Below are 22,736 nucleotides of genomic sequence, written 5' to 3'. Positions count from 1 at the left end.
AAAGAGAATTCTTTATATGACAAACTAGCGCTTTACCCTGCTTGTAAGAATCAGTGAGAAAATCTGTCAGTAGATATGGGTTCTGTAGATGAGGAATCACTTTTTTATGCAAGACCAGTAACACTCTCTTGAGAACAGGGAATGGGAGCTGATAGTGACAAAAGTATTAAAGCAATGAGTTTCAAAATAATACAAATGTAAATACAGTTACATATTTTTTAAAAGTACAGATGTTATGCATTAAATATAGTTGATAACAACAATAGCTGAAAGAGAAATGAGTGAAATCATCAAAATATTCACTAATAAATTTATCTGACTACTGTCAGTAAATAAATTTCAGATTCAAAAATTTAATTTTTAAACATTATTGATACTATCTAATTCCATTCACACAAACCCTTGTAGCACAAGAAATATAAAAATGAAATCTACAATCACACATTTCAAATTATCATGCGAGAGCATTATTATCTTCTAAGTCATTATTTGTCTTAATTTAAGTCATTAATCAGTTTAAACCGGTTTGAAACAATAACGAGATTTCTCTATCAGTCTCTATCCCTCCTGTCTCTCTATATATAATGATAATTTTTTTTGAGCTTTCATAAACAATTTTTCTAACTGGCAAACAAAGTTTTGGAGCTCGATAGATTTTGAGATTAAATAACAGCTATGACGTCATAGTTCTATGTCAATTTTTTAAAAACATTATCTGCTTCAAAGGAACATACATAATAATGCGATATTGGTAAAAACAGATAAAAAATATATCCGATTTAAAGATGATGGAAATTGCCATTGATAATTTATTCATTGACTATGCGATTTCGAGTTTCAAAACTTCCTAACCAAAGCAACATGTTCTCAGATGATAATACAAAAACTGCACATAAAATCATTTTTTTTTTTAACTTTCCCATATAGGTGCCCCCCTTTTTTATAATGCAACTTTCACATATAAATCTAGCAACAAATGGCCCTTCAATTGATTTTACTTAATTGGATGAAGGAAATGGTACAAGTAGCATTTTTTTGGGGAAAAAAAAAAAGGCTTTACCAGTTTTTTTTTTTTGCTGGCTTTTTGATAAAACAATATGAATGATAAATTGTCATTTGGTCCTGAATATTTCATTTCTGCTTTTGAATAGTGATTTGCCAATCAAAACTTTATTTGCAAATGCAGGGACATTAACTGAATTCATATTTACTGCTTTCTTTGTATTTTGACATTTTAATTAGAAAAAAAAATTTGCAATTTAAATTTACATCGCAAATTTTTTTTAAATTGAATTTCATTTCAAATTTGATAGAAATTACAAATTTGATGTTAAGGGGACAGTGGACTGTATTAGACATTTTTCGGGAATTATTCACTTGGAGTTATGAAAATTTTATGCGTATGTATTAAAATATTAATGTTAAATTTCTTTTTAAAATACTTTTTAAGCAAAGTATTTTTTAAAAATGAAAAGGTATATAATTTTAAAATTTCAAAACATTCCAGGTGACTCAACTTTTTATTTCTTCTATTATTTTTTCTTTATTACCCAATATATGTTTATTTGGAATAAAACTATGTATGATTTTGTAATTCCAATTAAATGCTAATTTTTTAGAAATACTTTTATACACACTTGCTGGATTTTCATAAGAATTTTGTCTTTTGGAACTAAAATTGTCCTAACTATTTAGATACACTTGAAATATCAAATGCGTACTCTATTTTCTTTTAACGTTTAAAAAAATCTGTATTATCAATTCTATTTAATTTTGCCAAAAATTAAGACACCTGGAAAATTTCAAAGATATTTAAATCTAATTGCAATATTATTTTGAGGTAAGTAATTAAAATGTGCCTTTTTTCTCTAGGCCTATGAAATATTCATTTTAATGAACAATATAATACTATCTTAGTTGAATATAAACTTTTATTTTGGTGAAGAAATGATAAAAATAAAATTTCAAGTTTTTGTCCATTTTTGCTTACTTTAAAGCCCACTGTCCCCTTAAGAAACCATACCAAAATTTATCATTCAACACAAGATTTTTTAGTCATCTTGTTCACAGTCAGATATATATATTTCCAATAATTTTTTAGAGGTCTAAATTTTGGAGATACGGCAAAATTTCAGGCTAATTTTTTTGATGAGTATAATTTTTCTTTCTCTTTGTAGACCTGAAAGTAAAAAAGGGATTTCATAGGCCTCAATTTATTTTTGATATCTTAGGCAAGAATAACAAATGAAATACAAGTAACTTTAAAACAAGAGCATTTTGTTACACTTTTTTTAAAAACACTGAACCATTCATAGTAGGCAGTTTCGAAAATCCATGGTAAATTAAAAACATTTTCCTGACAAATTGTTAGAAAGTACCCAAATCTTTTTTTAACACAAACATCTTACAATAAAATATTAAAATTATTATTGGTGATTTACTCAATGTTGTTGAAATATAACTAATAAATACACAATAACAGTAACAAAAGTAAACAATGTAGAAAAGCACACAACAATGAGCTGAAGTTCCTTTTAAAAACTAATGAGCACAGTTTTATATAAAATTACCCATAAAAAAATCTAAACATCAAAAATCTACATCTAAACCCACAAAACAATGTGAAAGAAGAGATAAGCAAATAAAAAATATTTCCCCTAAACTGAGATGAAACCTTTTTTATCTTCTATATTCATCAAGACCGATAGAGGATGAAAGATTGCAAAGAAAATGCAATCATATAATCAAACAAATATAGTATGGTTCTGTAATGTAGTGAAATTGTACTCCCTACCTTTTCAGGAAATGGCAGATAGAGAAGGGGGGATAGCATTTTAAAGGCCCTTATATAAGGATCATTAAAAATAAGCAGCTTTCACGGTCTTTTAATGATGCTATGGAACTTGTAGGTACAGATAATTTTGTCATTCTAATACTAATGCAAATATACGACTTAAGGAACTGCACAATATAATCAAGTTTAATCTGCGAGACACATAATAAAATCTTTAAAAAAAGTCACTGTGATTATGTATGTTCCACATCTCCTCCTTAACAACTAGGTCAAATTCAACCAAGTTTTGCATATTTATTATAATCTGATCTTAGCCTGAAAGCTGAGAAATGATTAAAACATTTATCATAAAACAAGCGAAAGAACACTGTCAACTTTTCAAAGCATAAATATTATTTAAATTAAAATAACAAATTTAATTTGAATAATAATTTTTTTAAATTAAAAATTTTGTCCTCTATCCACAATAATTTCCAAAATTTTTTTTTATCCCACCTAAAATTCAAAATTTCACCTTTTTCGACCCAGAGCCACAAATCGAAAAGTTTGGCGGGCCAAGATAAATTTTTCTAAAATTTTAAAAATATAAAAGTATCACAGTTTAAATATATGTTAATGAGATGAATGAAATTGCGATTTCATTTTAAAAAGTTACTTATATTGATGTTCGAAGTGAGATGCACTGATTCTAAGGAACGAGGCTAAATGCTCATCTGTCAGTCTACTTCTGAAATAATTCTTTCTAAGGTTCATAGTTGAAAACACTTGTTTACATATATAAGATGAAGCAAACATAGCACTGATTTCTGGGCTTGAGATTAAATTTGGGAAACTTACTTTCGATAATGATTTGTAAAACTCTAACTTTTGTATATTTTGAAACAACTGCTTGAAATGATTGTTAGATTGCAACTCAATTAATTCAAGCTGCTAATTGACCTCACTGCTTCACAATTTACGTTGAAAAGCCTGGCAAAAAGATCTAATTTTGTTTGAATGGAACTGAAATCTTGAAATCTGCGTTCAAACTCAAAATGCTATTTTTTCAAGCCATCTTCATAATTCTTAAGCTTCTCTTCATTTACTGAGGGTATTGAATTTAACCTCGGAAAATGAGACAAATCGTTCTTAGCTAGCTGCCCAGCAAACAGATTGTTTTAGTTTAAAAGCTTTGAGATGGGCCCAGATATCATCGATAAATTGTTTTTTCTCTTGCATCTTGACATTCAAGTTGCTCATATGACCAAGAAGATCTATGCAAGAAGTCCGAAAGCCATTCTGTATCTTCTAACATTTCATACTCCGCAGAATACTGTTTCTCATGGAAGAACGACATAATGTCAGCTTTCAGCTGCCAAACTAACTTGAAAACACATCCTGTACTAAGCCATCTTACTTTCATGTAATACAGTACATCAGAATATTAAGATTGCACATACTGCAGAAAAGCTTGAAATTTCCTGTGAGTAAGCCCACGAGATTGAATAATATTTACAAGCTTCATGACTGCATCAAGCACGGGTTTCATATTCAATGCAGATTTACATAGAGAATCTTGATGTATAATACAATGCAGAAAAACAATACTGTTCCCGAGAAAGTTTTGATTAAAGAGTCCAAGGAATCCAAATTTTTCCCCCTGTCATATTTGGTACTCCATCGGTCGTAATATTACATATATTTGTTATAGACACTTTCAAAGTTAAAAGCCCTTCCTGAAATTCACGAAAAATATGACATCCCTTTGTAGTTCCTTTTTAAGAACGCAAGCACGCCAGTTCCTCGATAATTTAAAGTTCTCATCAACACTTCTTATAAATAATACTAATTGAGTAGTATCATTTCATTTATATCTGTGCTTTCATCCATAGCTATAGAGCAAAATTTAAACTGGCCAATCCTTGACTCTAATTGTGATGTCAAATTTTTATCGATGATTTCGATTCCAGAAGTCACCGTTTTTCGAGATAAGCTTACAGCCTGAGAATTATTTTTCTTGTATGGACATCACAAACTTGGAGCATGCATTGTTTAACAAACTCCCCATCACTGAGAGCTTTATTATTTTTAGCAATATTGTTTGCTACAATGTAACTTGCATGTGTAGCTACTTCTTGGATATTGCTGCTTCCTTTATTGAAAATTTTTTGTTGGCCTGATAATTTTTTACAAAGACTTTCTGCATTTTGTTTTGTTTCATATTCGGACATTGCTTCGTAATTTAAATTATTATGCTTAGATGTAAACTGATGGGAAATGTTATATTTTTTGAAGACTGCAACAGCTTCATTGCAGATAAGACACACTGGTTTATCTTTTACAACTGTAAAAAATATTTCAGGGTCCATTCATCTTTAAAAGCACGGCACTCTGAATCACAACTATACATTTTTAGTAGCCATTTTGGGGTCGAAATATTTTACGAATAACCCAAACAAGCACTAGCTACACAATACTTTTAATAATTTCACCACTATTCACAATGATGCTTTATGCCCGTAATCTTTCCATACGCAATCAATAATATTAGAACTCGGGTCAAAAGAAAAAGCCGCTGGCTGGAGCTTAAAATGCGCATATTTGAGGTAATTCACCTATATTGATTCCCATCTGATCCCCCAGAAAGAGATAATGCTTGTTGGCACCCTTCTACAGCTATAACTAACAAAGAACTTCCTCTTTTAACACTTTACCTATTGAAAGATGTTTGTGCTTGCTATTTCCGTCGATTTATGTTTTGTAGAACAAAAGTAGAGAAAGTAAAAAGATCATCAGTCCTTTGAAAAAAAGGAATAAAAAAAAAATCCCTAATATTTAATCAAAGTAGAAAAGGAGATCAATATATAATATATATTTCTTTTAATTTGTCTCGAAACGGAAAAATTAAAATTATATCCGTGGGCCGGAGCTGGCCCATCCTTGTTTTAAACATTTCCAATTTAATTTCTATACAGTTTCTTGCTTCAATAGTTATTCATTAAAAAAATTACCCATTTCTTTATTGTGCAGTTATTTCGATTGTTTTAAGTTTTTAAAATTTAGTACAAATGAATCAGAAATAAGAAAACTTATAGCTATTCCTTTGCTATACAATAACAAAATTTTGAACAACTGCACATATATATGTAATGATATTTTAAACTCTTCATTTAATCCAAATTAATTTCCAAAGTTTTTTAATTTAGCCCACAGTTATTTCATTCTCTTATTTCCTGATCCAATTCCACTTTCTCTACTTAATTAATTCAAGAGAAGCTTTATAAAATTGATGAATTGGCTAAATGCGGCACTTTCACACACTCTGCTTGAAAGGACAAAATACAGCTGACTTTACAAATTCTTCTAAATGATCCCTGTGTTTCTCTTGCTTTTTGACTGACATACCATGGAAATCCCTATTACATGTACATAAATATGCTTGCCTGTCTTCCGGGAGAGAAAATAAAGCAAACTTTAAAACTTCAATGAGTCTTTCTGTCTTCGAAACTGCCTTCCAATTCAAAAATTAGATGCACACACACACACATATATTGATAAAATTTTTATTTGCTTTTAGCAATGTCTTAAAAGATCCAATGAAGGCTAGGAATCTTTTATGAAGAAATGAAATATAATCGAAACTAAGTTAATGACATTTCTCAGAAAGAGTAATTATCAAAATGAGCAAAACAAAATGTAAAAAGTGACCTGCGTGATGAGCAATGTTTCACAAAATGGGTGGTGTGTGACACTGTGATGTCACATATAGTTTGCCATGCATCAGTCTGCATCGAGTGCTTGTTTGAAGTATAACTACATGAAAGAAATTTGGCCAGATAACATTGTTGAATGTAATCTATTTTGAGTATGTCTTTAGATATTTAATTGATGAGATAGTGGTTCTGATTAAATTTTTGAGGCTAGAAATAGACGATAAGTGGACAACATCAATGAGCTGGTGGAAGAATATAGTCAAATACACTGAAGAATTTATGCAGCTGTATCACTGCAAAAAGCTACAGAGGAGATTTGGTCAGGAGAGGAGAGAATAATAGATTCAACAGAGTAATGGCCTAACAGTGAAATAAGAAAGATGCTAGAATATGGGAAGTTATTGTAATACTGTACATAGAAAAGCATCATTTCTAGTAAAGCAATAGTTATGAGTGATATAAACTTATCAAATCATGAGTAAAATTCTGGAAAGAATTATTTCATTAAGCTAGGTTCCACAGTATTTTTATTATTTTTTTTTATTGTTAATGAACAAGAAAAACATAAGAAAATATCCGACTGCAATCTTTTTATTAATAAAAACCCTACAAGCAAATTAATACAATTTTTACTAATGAAAAATAACTAATTGATTATCTAAGAATGTTTTTATAATCATTTTTTGTAAACAAAGTTTGCAATACTACTGTAACAAATATTATAACTTATGGGGGGGAGGGAGAAACTGCTATGGTTTTTAAGGTTGTTTGCTTCAATTGCTATTCTAATTTGAATTAAAAAACTTTTCAGATGATAAAAGGATTTTGCATGTTATCATATTTTAAACAAAAGTAATTTTCACTGCCGGGTTCGCTTGATAGTGGGTGAATGGTCCACAAGTAGTAATCAACCTCAGCACACAAAGCGGCCAGACAGAATCCAGCAGGAGAGGGGATCCTCGGAGTTTCGCTTTAAGGTCTCTCCAACAGCTGAAACACTCCTTGCTTTAGCTGCCGACTCATTACATCACACGACACGACGCTGCCTCCACAGTAGACAACATGACTTGCTGCTCACAGCTCAGCAACAGCTCCACACAAAGCTGGCACTTGCTCCACTATTCTCTAGAAGACTCGTTACTTGTCGGCAATTCAGACTACAATTCAATTCACGACAACTTGCAGCTCGAGACTGCCGGCCTTTTATAGTTCCCGGGAGGCGGGCCGAGAACCTACTGGGCCAATAAGGGCGTATGTCAGTTTCTATTGGATGGATTGTGAAAATTCTCTAAGTTTCCAGCATTATCCATTTTGTCGCTAAGCTCTGAGGTCACTGACGCGTCACCCGATCAGTGCCCACAGGGCTGATCGTTAAAATGGTCTTTCTTACGATGACACTATTTGGGCTGGGAAGCAAAATTAAAGGTTCGTAACAATATATTTAACTACACTGAATTTTTTTGAGTAATATAATTTAATTACATATTTCAAGACTAAGATATTGCCAAAATTTTAATTTAATCCTATAACCATACCATTTCTATTCTGAATATTACTTTTTTACGATTATTTAATAAAATTGAGCTGATAAAATATCTGCACAATTTCTCTTTAAATAAAATTCAACAAGTGTATGAATGTTTGTTCAAACATTTTCACTCTCAGGTAAATTTGATAAAACTGGTGGCACATAAACTAAAAATGTTGTAGGAATAAATATCAATCCCAACCTTATCCCTATTGGTAGATAGATAAAAGTGACAAAAAGGGTAATATTAGAAAATTATATTTTATTTATGCTAGAAGAGAAAATAAAGAACAATGATTTAAGTAAAAATCAAATCTATTATGTTCTAAAATATTTACCTGAAATTTTAAAAATCTATTCCATGTATTTGAAAATAATTTACAAATAACCTTTTCTTTTAAACAGAAAGGTGTCTTCAAACCTAAATTCAAAGTAAAACATATTTTTGAAAACATGCAAATCATTAAAAAGATAGCCATTTTAAGAATTCTGTATCATTTTAATATACAAAAGGTTATATAAATTTTTACAAATATTTTCAAAACTTAACCAACAACAAATAGCAGAACAAAAAAATTGCATTCTGAAATAAACATATCAATAAAATATTTTTTTTTTTGTTTGCATGAATATTAATGAGGTAACATTAGTGTTAAAAACATTATGCAGTCAATTACTTTAACCGTACAATAAATTGCCCTATAAATACTCATGCTTCCATAGCATTTACTGGCATTCTGGCAAGGAAATCATTTTCTAATTAATGCCATTTTCACACATGCAGCAAAATTCTGCAGAATATCTTGGTGTAAAGCAATATGGACTTTGATAACAAACTATTCATTCTAACCCCTTTCCCTATTGTCTGAAGTATACACTATATATGAATTATCAGGTAATTTTATTTACAACTAGCAGTACCCGCACGGCATTGCCCATGGCATATCATCCAAGAAGAAAAATTAGCTTTAAACTTAAAACTCTCCCCCACCCGATATTACATGGGTATGTTACGCAACATCAAACATAAAAATATATTTAGAAATTATCAAAAATAGCTACAAAACAATCCACTAAAAATATAAAAAAGAAAAGCTAAAAAAAACCCTACTTTTAAAATTTAAAAATATACAGATAAGTCATTGTACCCACTGTTCCAAACTTGTTTATCAACTCTGTATAATTTGATATGAAAATAAAATTCAGCTTACTTCATAAAATTTCTTTGCAAACTATATTGGCTGTTTTTCCTCCTGGTGTCAAGACAAAAAGATTTTGTTTGTATGTAACTTTTCGCTCATCAAAAGATTCTCCTTCTCTAAGTGTGGACATTATTTCTCTGATATTCGCTAACCGAATGTTTCTTTCCTCTTCAATTTATGTATCGCACAACAAACGAAACTTTTTTGGCATTCAATGTGTTCCAGCCAAGGTTAGATTTCCTTCTATTGGGCATAATGAGATTTGAATCTTCATTTAAAATCAGACGTAAACGAAGAAATGTAGCGCAAATGCATATCTCAGCTCTTGCTATTTGCACATGCGCAGAATAATTAAAATCACAATTATAAAACTCATTTTTTTTATTTTGATATGACTTTAATGTGCTAAAACATTCCCAATAAATGCTCTACAAAATGGTATGAACATCTCAATACCCGTTAGCTATTTCTTGAGTTTTTGTGGTTTAAACATATAGACGCTTTCAGATTTCATTTTATACTATGTAAAGATAATGAAATTTTCAGGGTGGAAAAATTTTTATAATCAACATTAGGTTGTTTTAAGTTTAGGAACAGTAATTTTCATTAGATTTAAAATCTGCAATAAAACTCATTCTGAAATTTTAATTTAACTAACAGCAAATAACAGAACAAAAAAGTTCAATATAATGCTGCAAAACAAAATGAGTCACTTGCATACCTGTCCCATTTTCAATGGCTAAACATGCATTGTTATTTTGAAAGCATCAAACTTATTATCTTTTTCATCTTATGTAAGATTAGACAAAAAAATAATCACTAAATTAGAATTTCTTAATTACAAACTGTAATAAAAAAGTAGACGAGATATATTTGGCCATTATTATATAATTAAATGAATGAAGGCAAATTACTGTATACAGGAAATACCTTCTTAATACATGACACATCTATTACAAGACAGATTATCCAAAATGATTACAGTGGATGCTGTTCCAATGATTTTTTTTTTTTGTTCTCTTTAAATTTTTCTAGTGTGGCCTTGATTCACAACTCCTCAAAAAATTGTTAGTAATATTTTTGTGCATCACATTACACAAATTAGTTAATTAAACTTACTATCTTGAGGTAGAAGAGTGTTAACTTTAGAAGTATGGAACTCATCAGGATATTTCAGTGCATTCAGAAGATAAAAAAGGTTAGTTAAGAAAATATCTGTAACCTGGAATTAAAATAGACACAGAGGCTGTGAAATAATATCTACTAAAATAATATATTATTGCTAAATTTATATGATTACACATTGAATGATAGTTATTTTATTTATTAACCACCATTTATAATATTAAAAAATGTATTATTATTTCATATAATGAACACTTATTAACATTTGAAGAAATAGAGCAATTTAAGGCATTGTACTAATAAGTATTTCTTGTAAAACATTATATATTGCTTTACTACAAAGGAAATTAAATACTAATTATACCTCAAACTTGGGTATTTTTTGAAAGAAATACTATAAATAGAATTTTTCCAGATTTCATAAAGATTATGGTACAAGTATGGAGCACAATTTAATTTTCAAGAATTTCAAATTGATTGTATAGTTAAAAAAATAGCTCATAATAAGGCCCAAACATTTAGATAAAAAAGGCCAACTTTAAATATATGCCTTATTAAAGAAAATAATTTTAAAATGTAATATCAAACAAAATACTGAGTATATATAAAAGAATATCAATAAATAAATTCAAAAACTGTTAAGTTTGTTAGCCTAAAATTGAAAAATTAGCAATTCCAATGATTATTTAAATTACAAAAATTGAGCTCAAAGATAAAATATTTTGAAGATATGACAATAAATTCTTGCAAATTATAAAATTACATTAATCAATTTTCTCAATGAAATTCCTGGCTAATCAGAAATAAATTTCATAAGATAAACTAAAAATAATTCTCACCTCTTCTTTCTTATCCAATATATTCATTATTGCTTTCAATGTGTACATAAAAATATCATCATATGAAGCATATACTTGGAATCTAAGAATGTTAGTTTGCTGATCAATATGTGGAGAAAGCAGTTCAAAAATTATTCTCTGCAATAAAAATTTTAAAAATTCAATAAAATAATTTGTAGGTGCTATTTCCAATAAAATCAATTTCTGTTTTGTATACATAGAATTCAAAATTCATTGTGCAATCAAATTTTTTTTTTATACAACTCAAATTTTTAAGAAGAATTCATATATGGGAAGCAGATTTCATTCTGAAAAAGTTTTTAACCTACTAATGGTCACAATACACTTTACCTTTGTTTTGCATAGTAATTTCTCTTCCATGCATGAATGGTGGTTGTTCCCCAAATATGCTGAGGAAATTGAAATAGCCGATGCTAAAAACATAGTTTATTTAACACCTACCCATTAAACACATTTTTTGTGGAAATATAATGTTGTAAATTTCAATATCAAAATTATGGGAGAGGAGATATTACTCAAGAGATGATATTGATTTCTTTTGAATCATATTTAAAGTTAAATTACACAGCAGGCAAGAGGATATATATTTGTAAACGAAAAACTTGTATATATTGAAGAAATAGTTCAAATCGAAATATTTTAAATTTTTAAATAAAAATAATCAAATATTAATTGTAAGATTCTAAAATTAAAAGCGTTACAGGGCATAAGCAAGGGCTGGACAAACAATATAAACACTTCAGAATACAACAGGGAAACTGTGCATATTTTGACTCCTAGATGCAAAATGTGTCACCTTCAAAGGCAAGAATATACACAAGTCAGTCGATTATTAGCAGGAATAACAGTTGAATGTAAAATATATTACAGCACTGAAACTATATTATGACTTACATTTCAGATCTTAAAAAGAGGCACAATTGTTGGAACAAATTTCATATCAATTATAATAACACCCTATATCAAACAGCAAAAAACATCTAACAAACACTACAGTATTTGAAAATTAAACTAATGGAATAGGAGAGCTTTGAGATAGAACCTTTGCAGCTCTAAAGAAGTTTGCATTATCAAAAACTATTAGGAATGAGCAGCAATTTGCAAAAATACTCTGAAATAATCAATTACACCATAAAATGCTTTGCAATGACAAAATAGTGCCCCAAATTGTACAGGATATCGATGGTAGAAAAGCATGTAGTAAAAAATCATTGTTTACATTACTTCAAAACTACATACATATTTACATTTGGAGAATACTAGAAATATATAATTTTTACCATCTCTGTTCCATTAAGCATGGCAAAGATATAGTGATATTATAAGGAATGAAATCACAGCATGGTTTCAGCCCATTGCATGGGCAAGTTACAGGACAGGATTATACCAAAATAATGGCTGACCATCTTAACCTAATGTCAATGTTTCTTTATGAATGATCTCTGTACTAAGAGGATTATGCTTTCATTCAGTGTTAGAATTATTTGAGAATGATTTAGAGAATAGTAAAATGAAGTACAACCCCTTGGTGTTTCAATCACCTGATTTAAATATAATTGAACCTTTATACAGTATTTTAGAAGGCAAGCAAGAAGGCCTTTTTCTATTATCAAGCTATTGTGCATCTTGTATTGGACATGAGCTGCAATTCATGCAAAAGAGGACCACCGACCTTTTAAGATTTGTTAATACATACTGTTTTTAATTTTGTATTATATAAAATCTTAATTTATTTAATAACAAAAGTAAAAAAAAAAAAAAATATTTACCCAATATAACAATAAAAGGCTTCTGGGATATATAAGTTGGAAATTTTACAGCTTACACATTAAATTACCCTTTAGGAAAATAATGCATTTAATACACTGGAAAAACAATCTTTAAGATTGGGAATTCAAATTTACAAATTGTTAAATCATAATTAAGAAATGTTGTAAGTAATCAAAAGCAACCTTAATTTGGAAAATTCAGATATGTATTCTAAATTAAGTATTGCTATTTTGTTACATTTGATAAGAAATAAAATTACATGAAACAAACTAAAATTATTTCCTTTCTTGATCCAACTAATGATTAAAATGACTTGATGCAATCTTTGGTTATGGTAAGATTCACTACATGTAAAATGCAGAGTTGGTCGGTGATGGTTTGTATTTTTTTTTTGTCATTTATCACAGGGTTATAAAAATAAATACACAATTAAATAAGCTATTCATTATTTGAATAAAGAACAGAATGTTGGGCCACCCTATTATAAACATACAACAAAAATGCGCACTATGAGATCTAAATTCTCTAAACTGATCTTTTACTTCAAGCAAAAAATGTTAGACATTTTACTGAATATACATACCCCAAAGAGTTCTTTAGGAAAATCCCATACATCTTTATTTACACTTTCCAGCTTAACAAGGGTCAAAAGAACATCAAGACTTTTCTTCTGAAATACATGCATATTTAATGAGATTCTATAAGTAAATAGCTGATACATTTGAATATAAAAATATTTTCAAGTCTTATTAATTCTTTCTTTTATATATAAAATTCCATTTATTCTTTCACAAATAAAATAGTACAATTCAGTCTTAATGGCGACCATAAAGAGCAAGGAAAAAAATAGAGCCATATTATAAAAATATACCCGAGTACATTATTATTTATTATGAAAAATTTTGAATATACGAATCTCATGTTATACAGTTCATAATTAAAATCACTAAATTGATGAAATTTTTTCTTGGTGCTGTTTTGTTGCCATTACAACTAATAAAATAAATCAAATGAATAGTCCTTTATCAAAACCATTGTTATGCTTCAGTTTTTGTATGTGGAATTTGTAGTAATACCAAAATAAAGCTTACAATTGTCGCATATTATGCAGTGTAAATTGTATGAAAAGTAAAATAAAAACATTATCAGTATTCAGTGGAATTCATAAATAATTTTTTAGTTTAGTTATATTAACCCATTAAACGCCAAAACTCAAACTCATTATTTGTTTTTGATGCAAACAATACAAGTTATAATTTTGACCACTTATAATAGTAATTTAATGTAAAAATAAGGAAATTGCACTTTTAAAAATATAGGGTGTTGCGTTCACGCAACGTCAGCGGAAAAGAAGTACGAACGTTGATCGTTATCACCGAGCACTACGCCACATTTTTTTCATGTTTTAAAAACTGGAAATTTTTGTCAGCTTATTAAAGGGTGTAAAATAGTCAAAAAACTTCTTTGAAAATTTTAATTTATCAAAAACTAACAAATAAATGTAATTGACAAGCTTATTATGCAAGATTAAGGTGATATAAATTTCAAGTATGATATGCTTCACTACAATTGTGGTGTAAAGCAGCTTCACAAACATTGCAGCGATAAATAGTTTGCCTGTGGCAATACTTGCAATGTAGTCTTCTACTGTCTGTAGAATTAACAATAAAATGTCCTTTGGATATTGGTTTTGTAAGGCTGAATTTGCTCGGACGTCCTGTAGCTGATCTTTTCTTATTTATCTCACGATCCATGGGTGTCTGGAGCAGATGAAGCACAATCTCTCGTCTAAAATCCAACAGTGACTTTTTACTTCCTTCTTCAAAAAATCTTGATATTCTCCAAGCATTTGTTAGTGCAACATCGATGAAATTTGAAAATATCGGCCATGACCATCTTTTTCCACGGACCCTAATTTGGTAATTGGAAACAAAATTGTCGCACAAATCTATACCACCTATTTTCTAATTATATTGCTCAATGCAGTGAAATTGAGCTACTAATATTTTCTTCTTCTGACTTTTAGAGTATCGAGAAATATTTTTTAGTGGTTCAATTTTTCCAAATGTTGACCTTATTGTCACAACAGAGTTGTCGTTCCAGCGAACAACAAATATCATTTTGTTTTCTTCATATTCCAAAAAAAAAAAAAAAGTTTGAAAATATCTGCACTAGTTTTATCTTCTATGATTTGTTTGATACGATCAATTGAAGCTTTTTCTTCATTTTTTAGTTGAGGCCTATCAATTGGTTCCTTTCTTGTCCATCCTAATTCTTCCTTTTTCCGTTTTTTTTTTTTCAGCAGAACTTTTGGGAGGATCTAACTTCTTCTTTACATGAACTTCAACTTCCCCTGCAGTATCTCTAGGTTAAACTTCATTATCGTTATTTAAAATATTTTCCTTACCTTTTTGGTAGCATCTGCTCTTTCTGGAGGTTCGACAACAATATCGCTCTCGTATGTATCTTCGTCATCGGAATTTTGTTTGAAAATTTTTTCCAAAGATTCTTCTAACGTAAGATATCTTGTTTTACGCATTTTAAACCACAGAGGATAAAAAAGTTGCTACCAAAAAGACAAACAGTACTGAAATGAAATCTTTCAAGAAGGATAACAGTCTACCCCCCCCTTTCCACTGACGTTGCGCGAACATAACACCAGTTTTTACTTTCCCCTCCTCCCCCACAGAAACACCTGCTTTGTGGAATGTACTGACAGAAAGTGACTTGGCTAATGTATTTCACAGCCAAACCCCAATTTGTTTATAATATTTATTTTTTCTTAAAAAAAAAAAAAATACTTAAAGTGAAACATTGATTAATAGGTGTAAAATAATTTATTTAAGTCAATTTTTTCACCGATTTGTTAGTAGTGCTATTCTTTAATCGTTATTTTATATTCATTTATATTGACCGTTGCATCAACGCAACACCAGCGGTTAATGGGTTAACATACCGTTTTAAAGCAACACTAGGGCTATTTTGGGATGGACCTCGTAATTTTGAACCGTGGTCAGATGACAAGGATGACATCCGAGCTCGCACCCCCCCTCTCCACATCAAGCCAGTGGGAGGACATTTGGCCTAACAGATTTAATGTGCAACAGACTCCCCTGCATGACAGTTCTTCAGTGGAATCAAATCTCGAACTGAAACCCTATGGCTCACAAGCCAAGACCTTACCATGAGGCCACCGCAGCTCTCTAGGAATACATAAATAATTGCATTTATAAAAATATAATGCCTAATATTACCATACAAATGTTAGATAAAATATTATAATACAAAAAATCCTACTCTTATGCAATTTTGTTTTTAATCAAAATAAGATAACTGCACAAAACAATTTTAAAATCTTTCAAACAGTTATTTGATTTTTAAAACTTAAAATTTAATCCTCCCACAAAAAAAAAAAAGAAAAAAAAAAAAAAGAGAGAGATACAAAACTGAATATATGCGAGTGGCAATTAAAAAACAAAGAAATAAAATGATTAAAAAGTTTTTTTTGCCACTAAGAATGGCAACATTAAAAATAAAAGAATCCTTTCTATACATCCAATCAGTTTTTAATTGATAAAAATATGATATAATTAATTGTCATTAAATACTTTTACTAAAATCTTTATGCTTCATAGCATTCATGAACAAAATAGGAAAACCTATTCAGTAGTTAAGACTTCTATAGCATATAAACCATTTGAAAACTTTACTTTTAACTTTACATTAAATAGGAAACATAATGAAAAACAAGGACAACTAAAAAACTTACCTGCAATTTTTCATTATCATGATTTAAATAAATCAACAAATTGTTAATTAAATCCTTTTTTCTTTCGATAAGCCAAAGCCTATATTTTTCTTCATTTTTATCTGTTAAATAAATATTTTAAATCAATATTACTTAACAAAAACACTATTACAACATATTTGAATGTATGTAATAATGAATAAGTAAATGAAAGGATTTGCTTAAGATTACACTTCCATGCAGTACCTGAGATTCCTCCCCATAATCAGAATCTTTTTTTTTTCCACCATAGATGTTTAATTCAGTTTGCATATACATTAATTCCAAGGAGATTCATTATCATTCATGTTATTTGTAGTATTTAGTTTTTTTTTTTTTTTTTTTTTTACTGTTTTTATCTAATTTGTATTATGATAAAAGTTTGATAAAGATGCTGCTGATTGCAAATCTTACAGGAGTCCAAAATGAAAAGTCGCATACAATTTTTTTTTTTTTTTTGTCACCAAACTTCAGGTTTAAGAAATGAAATAAAAATTATGAAATATCTCACTAAAATAAACTTTAGAGCTATTATTTCAATTTCATCAAAAGACATAAGCAAACCAAAACAAGCAAATGAACGAAAAACTAAAAAGACACATGCCTTTAAGTACATGCTTAGAAAATCATAACTAATAAAAGGCTTAGCATTTTTGGGGAACAAAATCACAGTAAGTATGGAATCTGAAATGTGCATAAAAATTGTCAAATATATTTAACATCATGTTGCTAGCATAGCAATAATCAAAATATTTGATAAGCTCCAGAAAAAGTTTACTTATTAATTATCACATTCAACCTTAAATAAAAACCCTTTGGTATTAAATATAAATTTCAACCAAATATCTTAAAAAAAGAAATCATACCTAGTCCAGGTATTAACTGGATCAAATTTTTCAAAAAAAGTTGAGTGAACAATTCCTGAAATGTATCCATGGTCGAAAGAATACTATCATCATCATTAGACTAGAAAATAAATAATCTAATTACATATATGAATATAAAGAATATGTAAATATAATTAACAAGACACATTCAGCAATTTATTGCTTTAAATATATTTTAACATTCCAGCTGCTTATCCTGTAATTTCCGTGGGTTGGCAATCAGTCCATTTTCTATTGCATCCCGTATTTTTCACAGTTTAATGTGTTTATTTTTACGATTACAAATTTTTATTATATCATTATTGTGCAACATAGTATCAGTTCACTTTGTTTGAAAAATATTTGAACTTATTTTAAACATTGTATCTAAATAGTGATTTTATAAAATTACACAGTTGGAGGGTAAAAGACCTCTTGCATATTTAAGTCCTTTTAATAGGAGGAGTAATTCTTAACATCACTTATAACCTAACAAATAAAATGTTTAATGCAGTTATATTAAAATGAATAGAATGTTTCCTTATATAAAACATTTTTCAAAGAATAGAAATTAATTATAAATTGCAAATTTATCAGTTCAAAGTTATTTGATTATATATATATATATATATATATATATATATATATATATATATATATATATATATATATATATATATATATAAACTATTCACTAAATATACAAATTTACTTACTCTTCTGCTATTCAGCATATAAGCTAATTTTTTTTTTTTTTGTCAAAATCTAAATAGCTTTAATTTTTTTTCAAAAATACATATTTTCAAATTTATCCTATGAACAATTACTAATGTTGTAAATCACATGGTAAAATAAAAATTTAAAATGTATTACTTTTTAATTTTTTTAAAAAATTAAAACTAGTATTTAGTTGAATAATACCAGAATGCTAATTTTTACACTTTCATAAAGATAAACATGGAAGTTTATCTTAAGATAGAGTATAATAACAAACTTAAAACAAATTAACAGGCTTGTAATCTTCTGGTAATATTTATTAGAAAAAGTTCATATTAAAAAAACTAATTAACAGATAAAATACTTGTACCTTTTAAGTTTATTCTTATGAAAGTTTATAATACAATAGAAACTTGTATAATTAAAAATGCAATAACAAATAAATGTAAAAAAATATATACAAACAGTAAGGTACAGCAGTAATTCATATACTCAAATATCAAGAACTTTCAAGTAAGACTTATTTCTTATACAAATCTGCCACCAAATAAAAAAATAAATCTTTTTGAACCTCTGCTTTCATGAAGATTTTAAAGAGGCAGGACAATAGCACTTTTTAACTATGAATAGAAAAAGATCTTGCAATGTAACAAGTAGTAGAAGCAACTATAGCATGCTCAAAGGGAAAGTCTTCAGAATAGTGTTTTAGTAGTTAACACCTGTCCTCAAGAATAATCTCGTAACATCCATTATTTTTTGACAGCTGCAAGATTGATTGAACCCATTTTTGATTAATTTTAAATGATGTGTATTTAAATGTATTGTAATGTGTATTTAAAATATTTTGAGTGTACTGTCGATTATTTTTAGGCACGATAATAGTGTGAATGCATAAGATTAATATAAAATGCGTGTTAACATTTATTGTCTTAATAGTCCTTTCAACTCTCAGTTTTAGTTGCACCTCAGAATTTTACAAATATATAAATTTATTACAACTAATTACTGTATTACCAGTTTGCAGAATTTTTAAGTATTATATTAAATATGAATGCAAGAATTGCAATTTATGCCTCAAGCTAGGCAGCTTTGTATTCAAGACATTTGAATCGTGCCCTGTTCATCACACATTTCTATTTGTGAAACTATCTATGTCAATTAAAAAGATATAGGATTAGATGTTAATTCCATATAATATTTATCTTTATTAATGAAATAACTTACTATGAAATCTTCCATATCACTTTTTTCAGATTTTTAAGCATGTAAATTACATTTAAAGAATCCTACTTTATTTACATGAAATATTTTGTCTACAGATTTTCTGAAGTTTACATATGTTGGTATAAATTATACACAATTATTTCTATAATTAAAAAAAATATTTCATTGGCAATTAATGTAAAAGGTTATTCTCAATTATGTAAAATTCCACATCAACTTGGAAATTGAATGCATATCTCGAATTCAACGAGGTAAAAATATTTATTAAGATACACAATCTTTTTCTTTTGATTTCTTATTTTAAAATTAAATCTGCTTATAAAATATAAAAGTTAACTAAGATATTTTACTATTACTAAAGCCAAATACAATGGCCTTTTATTACAGGATTTTCGCATGTAAAATTTTTAAAGAAAATGCTTTTCTTCATTTAAAAGTAAAAATGCTTTGAAAAAAAAAAAAAATTATACTGAATGGGAATGCATGTTTAAAATTACACATCTTTTTATTCTGTAACAGGAATAATTTTATAATTTGCTGAAAAGAAAAGCACTGCAAAAATTGTTTTAATATAATCAGAAAGAAGCTATTTATAAGATAAACTCTTTAAATTTTATTATATCTGAGAATTTTGAAAGATAAATCTTACTTCATTTCTTTAAAAACTTATATTTAATAATTGTTATTGCAATAATGTAATGAAAACTAATTTGTGTATACCTATTACGAGTCAAATTCCACCATTAAAAATTTGCTTTCAGATATCTTATGTATGATCAATTTAATTCAAATACAAGCTACTCTTGTACAATGAAATTATTAAAAAAGCCAATTAAATATTCTTAAAATGGAATGTGGGTAAAATGAACAATGGGAAATATTTCTGTTTATAGTTCTTCTTAAGTTTGTATATTGAATTTTAGAATAGATTTCTTTATTATATTGGACTGATTATATTCGAGATTTTTTTTTTTTTAACCTTCTCGAATCAAGAATTTTTCACAGGCTCAATACCTTGGATTTTACTTTAGAAAAAGGTATATAAGTAAGATATTGGGAACAAATAAAATTTTTAGATAACACCAAGTTCAATGAAATAATCAAGTTTCTTGTACAAGTAAATTATTCAAAATTCAGTGATCTTTAAAAATAAAATCTTGTATCTGCATCAAATAAACATTTGGAATTACTCAAAATCCTTTTAGATTTTTAAAGCATATTCAATTTCAGAATTGTGAAATGGAATGGCTATAACACTTCGTTGCAACCTACTTTTGAATAATTATATGTTCCCTGTTTTAAAAATGTTATATAAAAACAATTTTTAATTAAAGTTAGTTTTTCAAAATTCCCAATTCATTGTAGACTTTACACATAGGAAATTTCATTTTGTACGAACATAATTCTGTAGCTTAATTTCCTCGCATCTATCCCAGCCATAACTTCAAAGTTAAATTTATTAAAATATTAGCTATGTTGAAATTATATACACATTTATAATAAACTCAAATATGATATTTTACATTATCAGTTTCACTTACAGTCTGGTTTAAATTTCTCTTTAGAATCAACATTCAAAAATCTATCTTGTGCATTAATAACAATGAAATATTTAATTAGCTGACATCAAAATATAAGTATCAAACAGATATTTATTTAATTAAAAGGATTCTTGAACCATTGGTTCAATAATTTAATTTAAAATATTTACACAAAATCTTGCTCTAATTACATTTTAAGTGTTTTTTTTTTTTTTTTTTTTTAAATAAATTCCTCCATTTCTTTATAGCAAAGATGTCAAAATCATATATTAGCCTAGACAAAATAAAAATGCTTTTTCTTTTGGGAAAATGGTTTATTTCAAAACTGTCAAATAAAGGAAGAACAAAGGCAGACTGATATCAATACTTCCTTCCTTCCTTACAATTGGAACTTCTTCAAGCTACCCTCATTCCTATTTCAAAACATATGTGGTCTACAGTAATTAATTTCAAAATGATATAATGTAATTATAGATCTAAAAGAACTTATTTCATGTCATAGGTGAAAGTAATTGTTCATATCTATAATTACTTTATAACAGGGAAATAATTTTATATCTTAATTTTCAAACCTGAGAGGAATATTTCTTAGTCTAACATTTCATCTACATTGAATTCTATCTTAATATCCAAATAGCATCATATCTTGGATATATAGTACATAGTTAGATACTAATTCATATCTATGGAGAAAATTGGGAGAAATAAACAAAACTATACTTCCAAGAATTTTAAATCCTCACACTTCTTTCCTATGGATGGTTCAGTCTAACCCCCCCCCCCGTCTTTTGTATATTTACGATACCATGCAGTTTTTCCCGAAATTGATCTGTTAATGAGTTTAATTAGTCATAATTGAATTTTTGAATAGATTTTTTTTTTACAATAGAATTATTTATTTCCACTAGAGATTAAAACTTATAAATAGACTGAATAATTACACAAAATTTTTTTCCAGGCTTCAATTATATATTTTTAACCTAACTAAAATAGTTAACATTGTGAAAAAGAGTAATGATTTTTTTTTTGTCAATCTCCTTGAAATCTTACAGGTATACTTCAAATAGTAAAACATATGGTGATATAAATCTTAAAATAAGATATTTAGATTTTATAAAATAACCTTTAATATCTTAAAAATTCATTTCTTTTTTAAATTTATCTTTTATTGGCTCTTTTATAAGATGTCACTAAATACCATTTGATTAAAAATAAATATTAATCCTTTTTCTTTTAATATATTATACATCTACATACTATTTTAAATTACATAACACTGTAAGAAAAGGGGGAAATATTAAATGCATCACTTTTGATCCATTTTTTATGGACAACTTTTACTAAAATAATAATAAAAATAAAGTACGTATTTGTGTTACAATCTAAAGGCCATATCTTTTGACTTAGAGTATCAATGTTGGCACATACATACTTTGGAGTATGAAAACGTGCACATCAGAGCTATATTTTAAATTTCAATTAAAAATGAGCTGAATTTTGTGATATTTCTGAAAATATTATAGCACAAAAATAATTCTAACACCATTGTTACATTAAATTTTTTTTTTTTTTAGTATTAGTATTTTTTTTATTAGTTTATTTAGTATTTAAATATTTCATTAAATATTTA

At 27.9% G+C, this 22,736-nt stretch overlaps 1 protein-coding gene across 1 annotated transcript in view; it reads right to left on the bottom strand.

Annotated features, from left to right (window-relative positions):
• Positions 1 to 22,736, bottom strand: part of LOC129966531 (nucleolar complex protein 4 homolog) — a 41,844-nt gene that overhangs the window by 15,591 nt on the left and 3,517 nt on the right. The window contains exons 2-8 of the mRNA XM_056080971.1: positions 17,625 to 17,724; positions 16,741 to 16,841; positions 13,555 to 13,641; positions 11,181 to 11,318; positions 10,336 to 10,438; positions 8,353 to 8,435; positions 37 to 148 (exon numbers count right to left, since the gene is read on the bottom strand). Coding sequence (XP_055936946.1) covers positions 37 to 148; positions 8,353 to 8,435; positions 10,336 to 10,438; positions 11,181 to 11,318; positions 13,555 to 13,641; positions 16,741 to 16,841; positions 17,625 to 17,724 — 724 coding nt within the window. The remainder of the gene's footprint in view (positions 1 to 36; positions 149 to 8,352; positions 8,436 to 10,335; positions 10,439 to 11,180; positions 11,319 to 13,554; positions 13,642 to 16,740; positions 16,842 to 17,624; positions 17,725 to 22,736) is intronic.

Source organism: Argiope bruennichi, chromosome 4 (genome assembly GCF_947563725.1).
Source record: "Argiope bruennichi chromosome 4, qqArgBrue1.1, whole genome shotgun sequence".
Lineage (NCBI taxonomy): Eukaryota > Metazoa > Arthropoda > Arachnida > Araneae > Araneidae > Argiope > Argiope bruennichi.
This window is presented reverse-complemented; position numbering and strand designations above follow the sequence as displayed.